The sequence below is a fragment of the Phragmites australis genome, chromosome 16 (genome assembly GCF_958298935.1).
Source record: "Phragmites australis chromosome 16, lpPhrAust1.1, whole genome shotgun sequence".
Lineage (NCBI taxonomy): Eukaryota > Viridiplantae > Streptophyta > Magnoliopsida > Poales > Poaceae > Phragmites > Phragmites australis.
The window spans coordinates 28,461,961-28,479,144 of record NC_084936.1 but is presented as its reverse complement, the minus strand read 5'-3'; the positions used below and the strand labels follow the sequence as shown (position 1 = coordinate 28,479,144).

Here is a 17,184-nt window from a genome sequence, read left to right as displayed (position 1 = left end):
CCAATTATTGGTATACACTGTTCAATCGTTCGAGCAGTATACACCGTTGCCGTCACTCAACCACTATTGGTCTACTGGCACGCACATAAGTCAGTGTCACCCACTCGAATTTGTCGTGCGCGTTAGCGCGTAGCGTCCTCAAATGTCTTCCTTGTCGGTCCCACCCACTCGAATTTGTCGTGCGCGTTAGCGCGTAGCGTCCTCAAATGTCTTCCTTGTCGGTCCCACCCACTCGAATTAGTCCAGCTTCAATTGATGCTCGACGTTGACGACCAAAAATATCAGTCACCTGTTCTTTCTCCCAGTTGGTTCTTTCCATCAGCTGTTGCTTCTCTGCCTCTCTGGCGTATAGCTAAGCTCAAGCTAGTAGGTTGGAGTTAGGAGCCAGTGCAAGAAAGGCCTGCGAGCAACGTTAACCTAAGATGGCTGACTCGCTGCTTCTCCCCGTGGTGCGCGGCGTGGCAGGCAAGGCCACCGACGTGCTCGTGCAGAGCATCACTCGCATGTGGGGCATCGACGCCGACCGCGACATGCTGGAGCGCCGGCTGCTGGCTGTGCAGTGCTTGCTGGCCGACGCTGAGGTGAAGAGCGAGACCAACCCCGCCGTCAGGAGGTGGATGAAGGATCTCAAGGCCGTCGCATACCAGGCTGACGATGTCCTCGACCAATTCCAGTACGAGGCGCTGCGCCGCGAGGCCCAGAGCCGACAGTCCATGACCAGCAAGGTACTGAGCCACTTCACCCACCACAACTCGCTTCTGTTCCGCCTTAAAGTGAGCAGGGAGCTCAAGAATGTCCTAGACAAGATCAAGGATCTTGTTGAGGAGATGAACGCGTTTGGCCTGGTGGAGCGCGCGGAAGCACCACAAGTTCTTTATCGGCAGACACACTCAGCACTAGACGAGTCTGTGGAGATCTGTGGCAGAGACGATGACAAGGAGGTGGTGGTGAAGCTGTTGCTCGACCAGCAAGATCAGCACAATGTGCAGGTGCTTCCCATCATTGGAATGGGGGGTTTGGGGAAGACCACGCTAGCGAAGATGGTGTACAACGACCGCAGGGTTCAGAAGCACTTTGAATTGAAGATGTGGCACTGTGTGTCAGAAAACTTTGAAGCTATTGCTCTTGTGAGATCTGTCATTGAGTTGGCTACAAATAGAAAATGTAACCTGCCTGACACCATCGAGTTGTTGCGAAGAGAACTGCAGGAAGACATTGGCCGGAAAAGGTTCCTACTGGTTCTTGACGATGTGTGGAATGAAGACAAGCTCAAGTGGGAGGATGACCTTAAGCCACTATTGTGTACTTGTATTGGTGCATCAGGAAGTATGATAGTTGTCACAAGTCGAAGCCAAAAAGTAGCGTCTATAATGGGCACCCTTCCACCCCACGAGCTAGCATGCCTGAGTGAAGATGATTCATGGGAATTATTCTCGAAGAAGGCATTTAGTAAAGGAGTACAAGAGCAAGAAGAGTTCGTCATGATCGGTAGGCGTATCGTCAACAAGTGCAAGGGACTGCCACTTGCTCTCAAGACAATGGGTGGGTTGATGAGTTCAAAACAACAAGTCTTGGAATGGGAGGCCATTGCAGAAAGCAATAGGTGTGGCAACGATGAAATATTGTCCATACTAAAATTGAGCTACAAACACTTGTCATCTGAAATGAAGCAATGTTTTGCCTTCTGTGCAATTTTCATTAAGGACTATGAGATGGACAAGGATACGTTGATCCAACTATGGATGGCAAACGGTTTTATTCACGAAGAGGGAATGATGGATTTAGAACAAAAAGGTGAATTTATTTTCAACGAGTTGGTCTGGAGGTCCTTTCTTCAAGATGTGAAGGCAAACAAAAATTATTCAATATTTGGTGGTGAGACGATTGGATGCAAAATGCATGATTTAATGCATGACCTAGCAAAAGATGTCACAGACGAATGTGCTTATGCAGAAGAGTTGATTCAGGAAAAAGCATCGAAAAAAGATGTACGTCACATGCACATGTCAAGTGATGAATTGGAAAAAATCAGTGTACTGAAAAGCACATCATCTCTCCATACTTTATTAACTGGAGGAAGAGACAAGGATCTTGAGGAGTTAAAACTGATGACGTTAAGAGCATTGCGTTGTTCAAAACCTTCTAAGAGCATGTTCATGTATTCAAAACATTTACGATATCTTGATCTTTCTCGGTCAGACATTGTTAGATTGCCGAATTCAATATGTATATTGTATAACTTGCAATCATTGAGGCTCCATTATTGCACCAAGCTACGTTATCTACCTGAAGGTACGGCAACTAGTTTGAGGAAACTCAGACATATTTATCTTTTGGGATGTCATAATTTGAAACAGATGCCTCCAAAGCTTAGTCTACTGCACAACCTACACACACTGACAAAGTTTGTTGTGAGCGCTGAAGATGGATGTGGAATTGAGGAGCTCAAAGACCTGCAACATCTTGGCAACAGGTTGGAACTGTGCAATTTGAGGGAAGTAAAGTGTGGATCAAAGGCAAATCTTCGTGAGAAGCATAATCTAAGTGAATTGTTGTTGTCTTGGGGCAGTAATGGACGGTACAATCCTTTAGATGATGAGGTCAATAATAATGATGAACAAGTACTGGAATCTCTTGTACCTCATGGTAAACTCAAAGTTTTGGAGGTCCATGGGTATGGTGGCCTCGCAATCTCGCAATGGATGAGGGACCCACAAATGTTCCAGTGCTTAAGAGAACTCGCCATTTTCTACTGTCCGAAATGTAAGGATCTGCCAATAGTATGGTTGTCATCCTCTCTTGAGAAGTTGTGCTTAAACAACATGAAAAGCCTTGCCACATTATGTAAGATCGATGTGGCAGTGGCAGGATACAATACCCCTCTGCCAATTTTCCCAAAGTTGAAGAGGATGGAGTTAGAGCAATTGCCTGAGTTAGAGAGATGGGCAGAAAACAGTGCAGGAGATCCTATTTGCTCGGTGATGTTTCCCCTTCTTGAAGAGCTAAGCGTCTACTGTTGCTATAAACTTGGAAATTTTCCAGAGAGCCCAGTTCTCAAAGCTCTACATTGTTCCTACAACTCTGGACGTGGTCTTCTTCCTGTGAGCATGCCCTTGGGCTCTTGGCCATCTCTCGTTTACTTACACATTGGGGTGCTGGCAGACGTGGTGCCTGCTCTGGAGGTCCCTCAAAGCCGAAGCCGAAGACCTCTGGACACCTTGCGAAGTTTGGGTATCATGAGCGAGGACGGCTTCTTATCAATATTCTACTTGCCCAAACTGCAACTCGGGCTTGGGGACAGCTTGGCCTTCGTGGAAAATTTGCATATCTCAAATTGCTGCAATATTGTTCACTGGCCTGTGGAGGAGCTCCGATACTTGCCTCGCCTCCGATTTCTGAGTATTGAGGATTGTGGGAACCTGGAGGGGAAGGGCTCATCATCCGAGGAAGAGGAAATCCTTCCGCTGCCCCAGCTGGAGAGGTTACAAATATTATCTTGTTCCAGGTTGCTGGAGATTCCAATGTTGCCCGCATCCCTTGAGCAAATGGGGATTTTCGACTGCAGCAGTTTGGTGGCGCTGCCTTCAAACCTCGGAAATCTGCCCAAGCTGAGGAATCTCGATTTGTTTAACTGCAATGGGCTGAAAGCGCTGCCTGATGGGATGGATGGACTCACTTCCCTTGAGTGGTTGAGGATTGTTTGTTCCAGGTTGCTGGAGATTCCGAAGTTGCCCGCATCCCTTGAAGAATTGCAAATTGTGGGCAGCAAATGTTTGGTGGCTCTGCCTTCAAACCTTGGAAATCTGGCCAAGCTGAGGGATATCATTTTGTGGGGCTGTGATGGGCTGAAAGCGCTTCCTCATGGGATGGACGGCCTCACTTCCCTTGAGAGGTTGACGATTGCTTGGTGCCCAGGGATAAAGAAATTTCCGCAGGGTCTGCTCCAGCGGCTCCCAACCCTCAGATTCCTGAAAATATATGCATGCCCTGACTTGCAGGGACGTTGCAGAGAAGGTGGGAAGTATTTCCGCTTGGTCTCTTCTATTCCAGAAAGAAACATTCCATTTCCATCAACAGAGTTCAATGCAAAGAAGTTTGTGAAGAAGCTCCTTCCCTCCTGCTGACTCTAAACTGAGGTGCATGGCTCCTGCATAACCTCTCTTCCATTATCAATCCAGCATCGTTTTATTCATTATTTTTTATGCTTTACATGTATACAGTACAGACCAATTTGTGACTATCTGAATGCATTTTCTCTCCCTTCTTTTCTGTTTATCAGACTCTGAGATTTAAGGTGAGTTTGATGGGAAGCAGCACGCCACACTACCCCCTCCATGGCTTCTCGTTAGGATGGCTGCCTAAACTTTTTTCTTTTGGATCGCAAGCCTATACCTTTTCTCAGCACGACTGATATCAGAGCAAAGTATTCTCGTTCTGTTCTGGGCTACAGAAACTGGATCTTGACTTGCTGATCAACCTAAAAGCATCGAGAGGTAAACTTCTGATCCGATACCTTCTATACTTCTTCCCAACTGCATTGTCAAACTCGTAACCATGCAAATACATTTCATGGCACACTCAGCACCTGTAAATTGGCATTGTGATAAAATAAGGTTGCTTTTACATTCTTACCTGTTTCCAGCATTGGGGCCATATATTTTTGTGTGTTGTGCTTATGGACTTTGTCAGGAATTTACGAATGGTACACCCCCATGCTGCTTTGCTGTTATTTCAATTTGATTTGTTTGTCTGTCTTTGTGCAGCCCCCATGTCGGAACTTCCAGAATACTCTAGAATCTCTTTGGAAGCTAATGACATGAGAAGCTGGAAAGGCAGTGCAGAAAAGAAGGGTGTATTGGGAGTTCCTCTCTAATAGAACGTGATACAATAAATGATCCGTGAAAGAGTTTGTAAAGAGATTTCCCTGACCCTCAACTCAATGTGTGTGGCATGTTGCATTGCACTTTAGTTTTTGTTTGACCTGACTGCAAGATGAATATGATTTTCCATTGCCTTGTCAGATCACAAATTTTTGCTTTGGCTTTTCAGGTTTTCCCTTTCTCATATCAGGGATCGCGCAGACACCAGACATACAGTATTTCCATTGCTTGCAATCGCAGAAACATGAGAAAGCTGAAATCCACATAAAAGATCTCATCGATGATCCTAAATAAGGAATCTAAAGGTAACAATTCTACCCAACCATATCATTCGTCATGTCCGCTCTGCTCCATTGGTTTATTTTATGAAAAGAAAATCCATGTATCTCCAATCACCTTTGTGTATTTATCTGTGCAAGTCGGTCCTCAGTAATCTATGAATTGCATCAAGATTCTTGAACATTTCTTTTTAGAAGTAGCATTATTAGGATAAAAGGATAAGTACAGTGCCAGAAAATTACTAGAAACAACAAGCAGGAGAGACGGAAACACAAAAAGACATTGTGCCGTTAAAAGGACAAGAGAAAACACCACCACCCATTGAAACAATCAATCCTTTACCATTTGGTTGCATCCATCCATCCCTTTCACAAATTAATTAACTATATATATGTAGCCTGTCTGCAGCTGATTCCAGCAAGCCTTGGAATTGCCGCCAAATTTGTAATCTAATGATTGCTATTCATGTAACCTTGGCCAGTCTACAATCCTGTGATCTTTTCGGTCGTTGTAGCGAACATTGGTTCTTTACTTGAAGATGAACAGCCTGAGGAGAATTGCTGGGATGGGCAAAGCTAAGGTTCCATCCGTGGTTCAGAAAGACAAAGATGAGAGCATCGTTTTCTTCAGGGAGCTGTACAAGCGCGAGAAAGATAGGGATGTGAACCTCCTGGAACCAATGTACTCCGTCGAGTTTGACGCTATCCAAGGTGAAATACTTGGCTGGGGCAATCATTTCTCCTATGCATGTTGTCAGAAATGTTCATCAAAATATCCCTAATCTTTTTCAACCGACTAGCTAGGTGTGATTTAGGAAAACATATGTAATGTTTTTAGGAAAAAGTCTATATTTCAGACCTCAACTCGCTTTTCAACCCAAATATGGATTTCTTACCATTTTTTTACAAATCCTGTTCAGCTGCTTTGAAAGTTAATCCACTTACTCAGTGTTTGTGTTGCTGTGAATGTATTAGGTGGTCATATGTGCAAAGTTCCGTCAGGAAAGAGAGACTTCCTCATACCAGTGGACGAGAAACATGACTATGACTGGTAAGCAGGTTTATACTCGAGTGTAGACTCTCTACACCATATTCTTGCATGGCTGGAATTGTTTCTCAGAAGAACAGTTCATTTCAGGCTAAAAACTACTCCAACTACACCACTGTTTCCTTCCCTTGAGATGGAAGCTAACTCCTCTCAAATGGCATTCCAAAAGGAGCTACAAGTCCCTCCTCGACAAGTTAAACCATCAGCTTCAAGGGTATACTGAATGCTAAAACTCATGTCTATTTTACATCTCATTTCAAAACTGTCTCTCATCATTTGTTTCCAGGAAATCTAGTGTAAACCTTTCTCTTGATCTCTTTATCTATGACAGGTCTCAGGCAAGCCAGAGGCAACCAAAACACCGGCAAGATCAGCATCACCTACAGCTAACTCTTCATCTAAAAGAACCTTCGTCAAAGGCGTTCCAGCCATATCCAAAGAGAGGAAACAAACTCACACCGTACAAAAGAGTTCAAACCATAAGGTTCCGATGAATGGGCTGCAGAAGGCAGCTGTTTCGGCTACCCGAAGTAGTGGTGCAACGAAGAAGCACTCGGAGAGGTGTCATGCAAGCCAAGCCAGCAACACAAGTGCGGCCAAGGGAGTGACGAACCAAGAATTCCTTTACAAGGCACCGAAGAATCTGATCACAACTGGATCGATGTTCCGGCGCCATGCTCCATCGGCGGAGAAAGCTCGGGCTAAGGATCCTGGGTCTGGCTTAGATGCCAAAAAGGAAAATGGCAAGGCGAGAAGACAGTCATGTCCACCGGCTGCAACAAGGGGCGTGAAGGAGCTGCGGTTAGAGGGCAGGCAGAATGTGCTGCCGCCGAGAGGGAAGACTGTAACTGGTAGTGGCAGTGGGTGTGTCTCTGCCTCCAACATTAGTGGCTGTGCAGGGAAGGCAATATCGACGAAGGGAACAAGAACAGATGGCAAGAGAGTGCAGAGATCGGAGCTTGGGAGCCAGGCGTCGAAGTGAGCATATCGTGTAATTTGTTTTAAGTTTTCAAATGCCATTTCCAGAGCTTTGAAATTTAATATGGTATCTTCCCTTGTATTGCCAAACTTTGCTACAACAAAATTTGGCAGATTTATGTCAATCGTACAGTTGTTGCTACAGTTTTGGCGCACAGTTTTTCTTCATTCCTGTCATACAATTAGTTGCCAAAAGTTGCTGACCGGTGGCAAACAATTCAAGATCGGAAATGCTCCATTCACGCGTCCGATGTATCAGACGGACGGCCCACTCAGTCCACAGTATCACTGAGTCAGGCTAAATATTTTCGTATCTCTAATATTTCAGACATTATAAAAATTTATTGCTATAGTTATTTTCATATATTGCATCTCAGGAATATCTTGCGTACAGATTCGGACCCCAAAAAATTATCTATTTGAGTTAATTTCTATATATCTCTAATGTTTCAGACGTTTAAATTTAATATTTCAGATATTATGAAAATTTGTTCCAGAAATTCTTCAAGAACGTCGTATCCCAAAATCTCTTGTGTACAAATCTGAACTCGAAAAAATTATCCATTCGAGTTAATTCCTATATTTTCGTATCTCTAATGTTTTAGACGTTATAGAATTTTATTACAGAAGTTATTTTGGTATATTACATCTTAAAATATAAGAATTAACTCAAAAGATAATTTTTTCGAATACAAATCCGTGCTTTTTTTATGCATTTTTTTATGTTACCAGTTCAAATGTTATAGACGTTAGTATTCGAGGTTGCAATTGCTAACGTCCGATATATCGGACGCTAGCTTTGCCGATTCAAGATCGCCACTAGAATTGTAGCTTGCGCATTGTTGTGAACCAAACATGCTTTAATGATTAAACCCCTTTGGTCAAGTATGATTTTTCTACTATAAGACCTACATATATCATAGGAAAGGTTCACATGTTCAAGACTTCCGGTGTCAGTATACATGCATGTACCACAGTACCAGCCACATCATTTTTTTCTTTTCAGAATCTGACATCAAAATGAACCAACGCACCACGAAGCATCCCCAATGTCATCAGTTTAGAACCTGAGCAAAAGATCACTGCAATCGGTTTGCAAGAGATTGATGAGCAGGGCAACAGGCCGCCACCGGCATAGACGCTGCTACTAGGCAGCATTGCTAGGATTGAGTGGCTTCCCTCGGCCCAGGGTAAATCCTCTTGTGCCATCCGGCATGCGGGGACCTGGGGGCGGCTTTGGCACAGCTGGATGCTCACCGTGACTCGATGGAGGAGTGCCTATCGGATGATGGGCATCTCGGCTGTTGCCGTAATACTGGCCCCTGCCGCGACCTCTGCCTCCACGTCCTCGCCCTCTACCCTGCCTCATTCCACCCTTGTCATGGAAGCCATCGTCAGCCTAGGAAATTTGTCATTAGAATATCCATCGTTAAGAAGTTTGAGCCACTAAGAGCAACAAGAAACCGAGGAACATGGCAATACCTGATGATCAAGATGCGCTTCCAAAATCTGGGCAGTATCACCTGTTTCATAGTCTTGTGGATGGCCAGTAGTGTCAGGACCATCTTCATCTGCAGCATACTCCTCATCTCCGCCTTTCCTTCCTTGACCCAACCCATGTTTCTACAGAGAATGAAAATAACAAGGAGTAAACAGAGGATAGTTGCATAATCATTTTGTTCACTAGCATTGTAGCATTCCATTACTACATCCGATTTTTGCAAAGAACACAGAATGGACAACAAAAGACACAGCACACTGCTAGGATTCGTTGTAAGTACCAGGCAACCAAGCAGTGAGCGAACTCTAATCCCATCTCTCCAGTTTCTCCCACTGCTGAATTCAGCAACCTATACACAACAGAGTATTCCTTCTATTAGTGAAGCAAAAGTGGGACGGCAGAACTGGGTAGAAAAATCAAGCTGGCATACCGCCTTTTCAGCATCTTCAACAGTCCCATACTCCACAAAAGCATGCAGCTACAAGTACAACAATTTTTTTTTTGTAAAAATAGTATATACATTGTTTCATATCACAAAGCTATGCACTAGCTGATCAACTTTTAGCATTCATATAGAAGGTAGATATATCATGGCACAGACCTTATTAGCAAAAAGCATCTCAATCCTTGATGTTTTGCTAGCAGCAGGTCCAGCACCATCTTGTGGATAGCAAGTACGTATCGATTTCACACTGCAATGTAGATAACATCATGACTCATGAGCTCAGCATTGCATTTGGTAACTGTTTGTGAAACAGACATGCATACCTCCCAACAGCTGAGAAAATCTTCATAAGAGTCTGATGCTTTTGATCTTCAGGTAAATTTTCAGCAACAATAATGCGTGACTGGGTGCACAAAGGACAAATTTCAGCAGCCTATACATAGTGATTAGTTCATTTGACTAATTCAACGCTAACCTGAACTTCTTCAGCGTCGAATGGCTGTAGGCGTCCAACCTTTTTCCCATCATCCGAAACAACCTATAAATGATAAAAATCTGTGTTACAGTAAACATCAAAGCATCCCTTACGTTTGGATGTGGGGACGATAGAATAAGACCATGACAAGATATTTTTTGTTATGGGATGGGATGGTATTAAGTTTAAAAAAGAGATTTATTTTCTGCTTTATCCCTGTATTGAGGCAGCCATCCCTAGCTTTGATTGATGAAACCTCATTTGAGTAGCAAATATGTAAAATTATATGCGAACAAGCTAAGTATTAAGAACCAAGGGGGCTGGTATTTGTCAAGAAGAACATGAATATCAGAAAGTAAGAGTGATAAATATGATATTTGATTAAGATATTTACCAGCTCTGATGACGTGCGTAATGCAGCAGCCAACAAGGATCTGTCATAAACTATCTCCCGGATCTTCCTAAAAGATGCAACTACAGATATTGGCACTGTAAAACACAAAATGAAATGTCAATATCACCACTCAGCAGAAAATATAAGTAAACAAAACATCACATGAAGATGTCAAGGTGAGCATTTGCTTAATTCATGTTCATTGCTTGCTAACATTGCAGAATTATAAAGTATCGTTTGATGATCAAAAATGCAGGAAAGGCATTAAATAATTCTCTACGAAAAACACTACATCTTAACCTCCACGAAGGGTGTGCAGCTCCCAATAATGTACAGCAAATAATGCAAGCAGATTAGAAACACTTCAGCATAACATTTGCCCAGTTCTAAAAAAAGTTCAGCATAACATGATTATTGACAAATGATAGTTCCCCAGATTCACAACTTATTAGTAACACATGAAACTATTCATTTAAAAAATAAAAGTAGGATGATGGGAACCTATACCAGAAGCGTGGCGTAAAAAATAGCTCTTTTTAGCATCATCATATACATGCTACTTCTACTGCATCAAATTTCAAATGATCTTGACTACCAACCATCTAATGGAAATATGCATATAGCAGCAGAAAGGGTGATCGACTGGATAATTTGAAATTAACCAATTGAACTCACCAAATCCATCTGGATCCTTAGTGATAAACTTCATCAGATGTTCAGTTGTTGCCAAATTGATATCACTGAAGTAAAATTCCACCTGTCACATTGCCAAATATGTTTTATCCAAGGGACACACAGTAACACAGATGGAAATAAAGCATCCAATGACAGTTTGATTAGACTAATAAGAAACTAAAGGGAAATGGTAAAAGCCGAAAAAGTGAAGTTAGTACAGCGGACTTGTTTTCAGTAACTTGAGAGGAGATAAAATAAAAATTAAAGAAAAATTTAAAGATAATAAATAAGAGATTATTTTCTCTTGTTTATGAGTTTTTTACATGTATTTATAAGTCCCACCCTTCTGTTACCGCTTCAGAAAGATGCAAAGGGGGAAAACTAATGAAATCGTCGAGATTTTACATTCTTTCCATTTTCTGAAGTATTTTCCCGAAATAGAAAAACAATGAGTAAGCTGACACTTCTACCTATTACTCGTGCACCAGTTACAAGCTAAATTAATTTCCAAAATTTGACAATCTGTAATTTGTCGTATTTGCTATACCCTAGTGGCGACTGATGAATCCAACTGAAACCCACATGTTTCCCAAGCATTGGCATGCACGCTTATATTATTGCTCTGTGTTCCCTCCTCGCCTCCCCCTCTTGTCGCTCGACCCTAACCCACTCAAATGCAAATGCAGCCAGTTTGCTCCCTTCCCGCCATAGAACATATGTGCATGAATATTTCATAATTGTGAGTTAAAAATAGAATCGTCCAACAGATATTATGTTCCACTTTTCCCTCTCCGAGATCACTCCTCACTAATGAATACAGTGCTACGGTACAATTGCACCACCATCTTATCTTCCTAGCGGTAGTTAAGAAATATAACAAGATACCATACTGCTAATAAGCCATACATCAAAATTGAGAGATGCCACATCATGTAGTCATCTCAGTAGAGAATACATCTGAAACCCAAAATCAAAGTTTTCCAACACATGGTAGATTGCAATGAAGTTATGGAGCAGCGATCAAGCAAGAAATCAAAGCCAAAACACATCAGTTTACTCCTCCTTACGACTAGTTTACAAACACAAGATCTTAAAACGCCCGAGGACCAGCCCCAAAGGTTCAAACTTTATCGCGTGACACTCCAGATTCACACCAACCATTGCTCACAATCGGCACAGAGATACAGAAGCACAGCAGATACCACAGTAATCGAGCGGGGGGCAAAGAAAGCTACCTGCTTAACGACTTTGCGAGCCAGATCGTCGGGAAGCCCGCGCTGCGCGTGGCCCGCAGGCCCCTCCCCCTTATCCTCCGCCGTCGCCGCCGCGGCATCCCCCTCGTCCTCTCCTTGGTGGTGCCGCGGCTGGTAGTGCTGGTGCTGCTGATGGTGAGGGCCGCGGCGATGGGGGTTGTTGCTGTGGTGCTGGGCGGCGGATCGGGGGGTGAACTCCGGCGCGGCAGCGTTGAGGCGACCGGCCGCGGAGGAGGAGGAGCCGGAGGAGGATGAAGACTCCGTGGTCTCGTCTTGCGCCATGGAGATGGGAGAGGCGAAGCCGAGAAGCGAGAAGGGTTTCGTCTGATTTGCTCTCAGGCTTCGTGAGGAAGTGGAAGACAGGGGAGAGGAGACGATTCCAAAACGGACGCGGTTAACCCTGGTGCGGGCACCACCAGAGTTAGAGTTGGGCTTGCGCACGATCCATGTGATATACGGTTTGATCTAGACTAAACTCTAGTACTGTTCTTTTCAATCCGAGTTTTAAAATATGATCGGTTTTCATGTTCTTCGGAGACAAAAATGTGATTTACTAGAATATTTCTTTCAATAGCTCATTTACTTTGTATAAGTTGGCTACCAGCTTCTACTCCTATATCGATAAATGATGAATGGTGATAGCACAAACTGTCATTTAGGGTTTAGGATTTGGGGTGACGGAGTTTTCCTCTCCATTGGCTATAAAAGTTGATACAGATGGTGGGACAGTGTAGGGACGAGGGAGGGGTATCACGTGGGAGTAGTTAGGGACATGCGAGAAAAGATGGTGGTGGCTAGGCGGAGCCAGCGGAGGGCACTAGAAGTAGAAGGGAAGACAAGAGGTTTAGTAGGATGGACACACCGATGATGATAAAGGAGACGACATATAAATAAGAAGAAAGAAGAATAGGTTTGGTGATAACACATGGTGTAAACAACATACTATTAGCTGGAGAGTTACGTCTAATTCACTATTAGCATGTAATTACCTATAAAATACTTCCTTTTGTGTTGCCTTAAAAACACTCTCTCTTTTTGTTATTTGATGGCATCCTTTTGTGTTGCCTTAAAAAAATATATTTTTTATGTTATTTGATGGTATCCTTTTGTGTTGCTGTAAAAATATTCTTTTTGTGTGTGTGTGTTATTTGATGGTATTGATGTTTCAATAATGCAATCTGTAAATTTAGCACGGGAAATGTTATGTTCTTGACAGGACAATGATACCATATAGAGAGGGTGAATAGACATTTTAACAAAACTTCGTCCATTTTACTATTTGTCCTAAACTTGTAGCGAAAATAAACTAACAGTTTTTTCACAAATGAAAAACCTAAAGATACTAGACTCAACTAGTGCACAAACACCCTAAACCAATACGAAGCTTACAATCCTAATGTGAAACAAAGATTATTCAAATAAAGCAAGATAACTCTAATATGAAATTTTAAAATTATTGTTCATCGAAAGTTTCGGTACTGTTTATCGAAAGTTCCAATTTTACTGTTCATCAAAAATTCCGATTTTTCAAATCGGAAGTTCCGATCAATTCAAAACAACAGATTTTAGAATTATAAAATTAACTCTATGCACATATAAATAAATATACAAGTATGGATATCAAAGTAAAGTACAAGATTAAGTAAATACGAAAGCAAATGATTTGTTATCGAAGTTTGGATATCCACCGATATCTTACATCTCCATTGAGAAAGCTCGGTTACACTTGAGTCGAGTCTTCTTCAACCCTTTTTTTCACGAGGTTGCACATATGCACTCCTCGCCTCCACTATGGCCAACTCTTCCTTCACTCTGGAGATGGTGAGTTCCGAAACCACTTTTAGACATCCTCACAATCTTCACTTGAGGAGATCGTCGGCAATCCACCACCGAGCCGTTTAGGAGACGGTGGTCTCCAAGAGTAACAAACTCCTAAACTCGCGCACAATCAACACCGAGTGCTCAAACACACGCAACCTATGCGGTAATCCGTGGGCTACCAAAGCAACACACCCCTTACACACCTCTCTCTACTCACTAAGTCACCAAGGCTTTATTTTTGCCAAATCTTATTAGAGAGGAAAGGTGAGCATTCAAGGTGGAACACCAAGTTCAAAACACTTCACAAGAGCAGCACAAAGCTCTCTAAGCAATTAGCCCCACAAAATGAGGCTAAGGGGGTATTTATAACTCACTCAAAAAACTAGCCGTTGGGCAGATTCTGTACTGATCGGAACTTTTGATCCCCCGATTGGAACTTCTGATCCCAAGAATCCCAACGGTCGAAAACTAGCCGTTATAGCCTTTTTCCAGCACACATCGAAACTTTTAATGCTTAGATCGGAACTTCCGATTAGCAACAACCCAAACCGAGAATCTAAGGCTTTGAAGATATCGGACAGTCCGATTTAGATCAGAACTTCCAATTATAAACTTGGCAAACCGAGAGCACTGGATTCCTAAAACATCAGAATTTCCGAACTTACACATCGAACTTCCGATTTTAGCACAACTAACACTTTAAAAACGGCGATAACTTTTGATTCCGAAGTCTGATTTTGACTATTTTAGACTCGATGAAATCTTATTCAGAGGGCTACATATTCCTACTAAATTCATGATCTAGAACACATTTGATTAAAGCTAGAAACACTCCGAAAACCGATTCAGACACTTCAACATATTGTCCAAGCTTAATCCCCTAAGATTAAACTAGGAACCACATGGAACATGTCAAATACCACTAAAGCTTGGCTATAACCACTTTTCACCACTAAGGTCAATAACACAAAGTGTTAGATCTAAAATAACTTTTAGATACTCTGGACTTCTAAAGCGAACTCTCAACATAAACCCATCACGCACTAAGCACATTATTTGAGCACTCGATACAACAATCGAACAACACTTTCGACAGTCCATCTTGATAGTACAACTATCTATCCTATAACCTGGTCTCCCACCAAACTCCTTAAGACGGGCAAAACTAGAAAATATATTCTAGTTACACATTTGCCTTGAGCAATCCCGTCGAACTTGACGAACATATTATCCAAGCCGTGATGCTTCTCATAGCTCTTCAAGGCTCGTCATCAACTTCTCTTTTCTTGATGACGATAATCATCCTCACTTCTATTTTGATCTTTACTTGATTTTCCAAAAGTTTGATGAAGTTCACTTGATTGCTTCCCATGCACCAAGCATGCAAGATTTCTCTTTTAACATCATCTTCATCCGGTTTACTACTTTTGCATAAACCGTAAGCATCAAGCACACAAGTTGTCCATTAAGTTTGTCTTGATCTTGCTTTTCCGACTTGGCATATTAAATATCTCAATTCAACTCATGCTTTCTTATAAAATCTAACCCTAACTCATCTTCAAGCACAAAGTATATGGGTTAGTCCATAAAACCTAATTGATAATGTCATACCTTTAGTTACTTGATCTCCACTAATAACCTAGCCTTTTTGCTTATTGTCAATCTTTGAGCTTCTCGTTCATCTCATGAGCATCACTAAGAGCTCAATGACAACGATGCATTTCTTTTGATCTCATAGCATTTTCAATAAATCCATGTTTCATTTTTTATGCATCTCCTATAGAATAATTCTAATAACAATTCTCAACATAATTTTTAGTCTATAGATATTGTCATCACTTACCCGATTATCACTTAGAGCTTATTCATATTGATGCATATCTCTCCTCTATGCATCACCTATAGAACAACTTACTAACAATTCTCAACAACATTATTAGCCTATAGATATTATCATTAATTATCAAAACCACACTTAAGGGCTAGATGCACTTAAAGACCGATTCAGATACTTTCACCCATTGTCCAAAGCTTAATCCCCCAAGATTAAACTAGGAACCTCATGAAATATACCAAACATCACTAAGGCTTGCTACAACCTTTTTTCACCACTAAGACCGACAACACAAAGGGTTAGATATAAAACACATTTTAGATACTCTGGACTCCTAAAGCAAACTCTCAACACAAACCCATCCCGCATTAAGTACATAGTTTGAGCATCGAGCAACGCTTTCGAAAGTCCCTCTTAATAGTATGGCTATCGATCCTATAACCCGGCCTCTCACTAAACTCCTTGAGACCGGCAAACTACAAAACCTATTCTAGTTATATCTTTGTCTTGAGCAATCCCGTCAAGCTTGATGAACACATTATCCAAGGTGTGATGCTTCTCATAGCTCTTCAAGGCTCGTCATCAACTCCTCTTTTGTTGATGATGATGATCATCCTCGCTTCCATTTTGATCTTTTTTTTGCCGTGGTCGATTGTGTTTCAGATTGAGCTCCGGTCGGCGCTTGCGTCATGGCCGTGGGAGCGAGTATGCTCCGGCACAGACACGTGTGCCCGCCGCCGTTGAGGTGTTTCTTTGTGCTCTGGAGTGTGCGTGCTTGTGTGTTCGCCGCCGTCGAAGTCCATGTGCTACCGGTTTTGTTTCTGAGTTGGCCGCCACGTGCGTGTCTTGTACTGCAAGTTGATGAGCCCCGTCGAGGTGTGCCAGTGTGCTTTTCCCGCCATGCTGTCTTCTGCTGATATGTTTGCCGCCGTGCGTGTCTCTTGTGTGTCTCGAGCCGACGATCTCCGCCGAGGGAGTCAGAGTGCCATGTGCTAGCGTGTTTATCCGGCCGGCATGTTGTCGTTTGCATTTGGCCATGTTTCGGACCAGCGGCTGGGTGATCTGAGTGCCGCCAGTTGGGTAAGTTGAATACTGTTGTGCTGATGCGCCACCGGCTGGGAGTCAGAGTGCTGCTGGATTGTCGGTTGGGCGTCTAAGCACTGCCGTTCTGTGAGTGTCCGTCGACATGGTGAGTTGCCGTTTTTCTCTGTTTCCACCCATGTTTGTGTGTCCGGCCATATGTGTTGTTGATCTACTGCTGATGAGGTTGTCCGGAGAGTAGTATAGTCCGTCGTGTCGATCTGTGATGCCGCCATAAGGAGTGTTTCTATTTGGTTGCGCTCCGGATTGGTGTGCGCCACCATTGAAGCTCTGTAGGGCCCTGGTATGTTCAGGTTGGTCCTATGGTTTGTCACGCTACCGCCTGTGTGATCACCGACTTGCTTGTTGGATTCGGCTGTCATATGTGTATGGTTGTCTCCCTCTTGAGCGTAGTACTGCTGTTTGATGCTATCTCTACGGCTGACTGATGCCTTGGTTCGGCTGTTGCCATCTCCTGTTGCCGGATGACTCATGTGCTGTTGCGGTCTGGCCTGTGGCATG

General features: G+C 42.9%; 3 protein-coding genes across 4 annotated transcripts; 2 read left to right on the top strand and 1 right to left on the bottom strand.

The window, feature by feature from the left end:
• Window positions 1-260: 260 nt before the first annotated feature.
• On the top strand, window positions 261-5,697 carry LOC133895567 (disease resistance protein RGA2-like). Of its 2 annotated transcripts, XM_062335983.1 has the most exons (5): window positions 261-4,136; window positions 4,280-4,493; window positions 4,764-4,941; window positions 5,050-5,185; window positions 5,557-5,697. In XM_062335983.1, exon 1 carries the CDS (start codon window positions 423-425, stop codon window positions 4,122-4,124), a length of 3,702 nt encoding a protein of 1,233 aa, XP_062191967.1. In that variant the 5' UTR covers window positions 261-422; the 3' UTR covers window positions 4,125-4,136; window positions 4,280-4,493; window positions 4,764-4,941; window positions 5,050-5,185; window positions 5,557-5,697. The 2 variants fall into 2 exon arrangements, with proteins under 2 accessions (XP_062191967.1, XP_062191968.1); XM_062335984.1 differs by lacking the exon at window positions 4,764-4,941.
• LOC133895570 (uncharacterized) lies at window positions 5,687-7,328 on the top strand. The gene is made up of 4 exons (XM_062335989.1): window positions 5,687-5,869; window positions 6,134-6,209; window positions 6,297-6,420; window positions 6,538-7,328. Exons 1-4 carry the CDS (start codon window positions 5,698-5,700, stop codon window positions 7,186-7,188), a joined length of 1,023 nt encoding a protein of 340 aa, XP_062191973.1. The 5' UTR covers window positions 5,687-5,697; the 3' UTR covers window positions 7,189-7,328.
• Window positions 7,329-8,023: 695 nt separating this feature from the next.
• LOC133895569 (la-related protein 6B-like) lies at window positions 8,024-12,337 on the bottom strand. Its single transcript, XM_062335988.1, has 10 exons — window positions 11,910-12,337; window positions 10,675-10,756; window positions 10,000-10,094; window positions 9,606-9,668; window positions 9,454-9,533; window positions 9,287-9,377; window positions 9,116-9,163; window positions 8,966-9,034; window positions 8,667-8,807; window positions 8,024-8,583 (listed from the first exon to the last, which is right to left on the bottom strand). Exons 1-10 carry the CDS (start codon window positions 12,207-12,209, stop codon window positions 8,332-8,334), a joined length of 1,221 nt encoding a protein of 406 aa, XP_062191972.1. The 5' UTR covers window positions 12,210-12,337; the 3' UTR covers window positions 8,024-8,331.
• Between the last annotated feature and the right edge of the window lie 4,847 nt (window positions 12,338-17,184).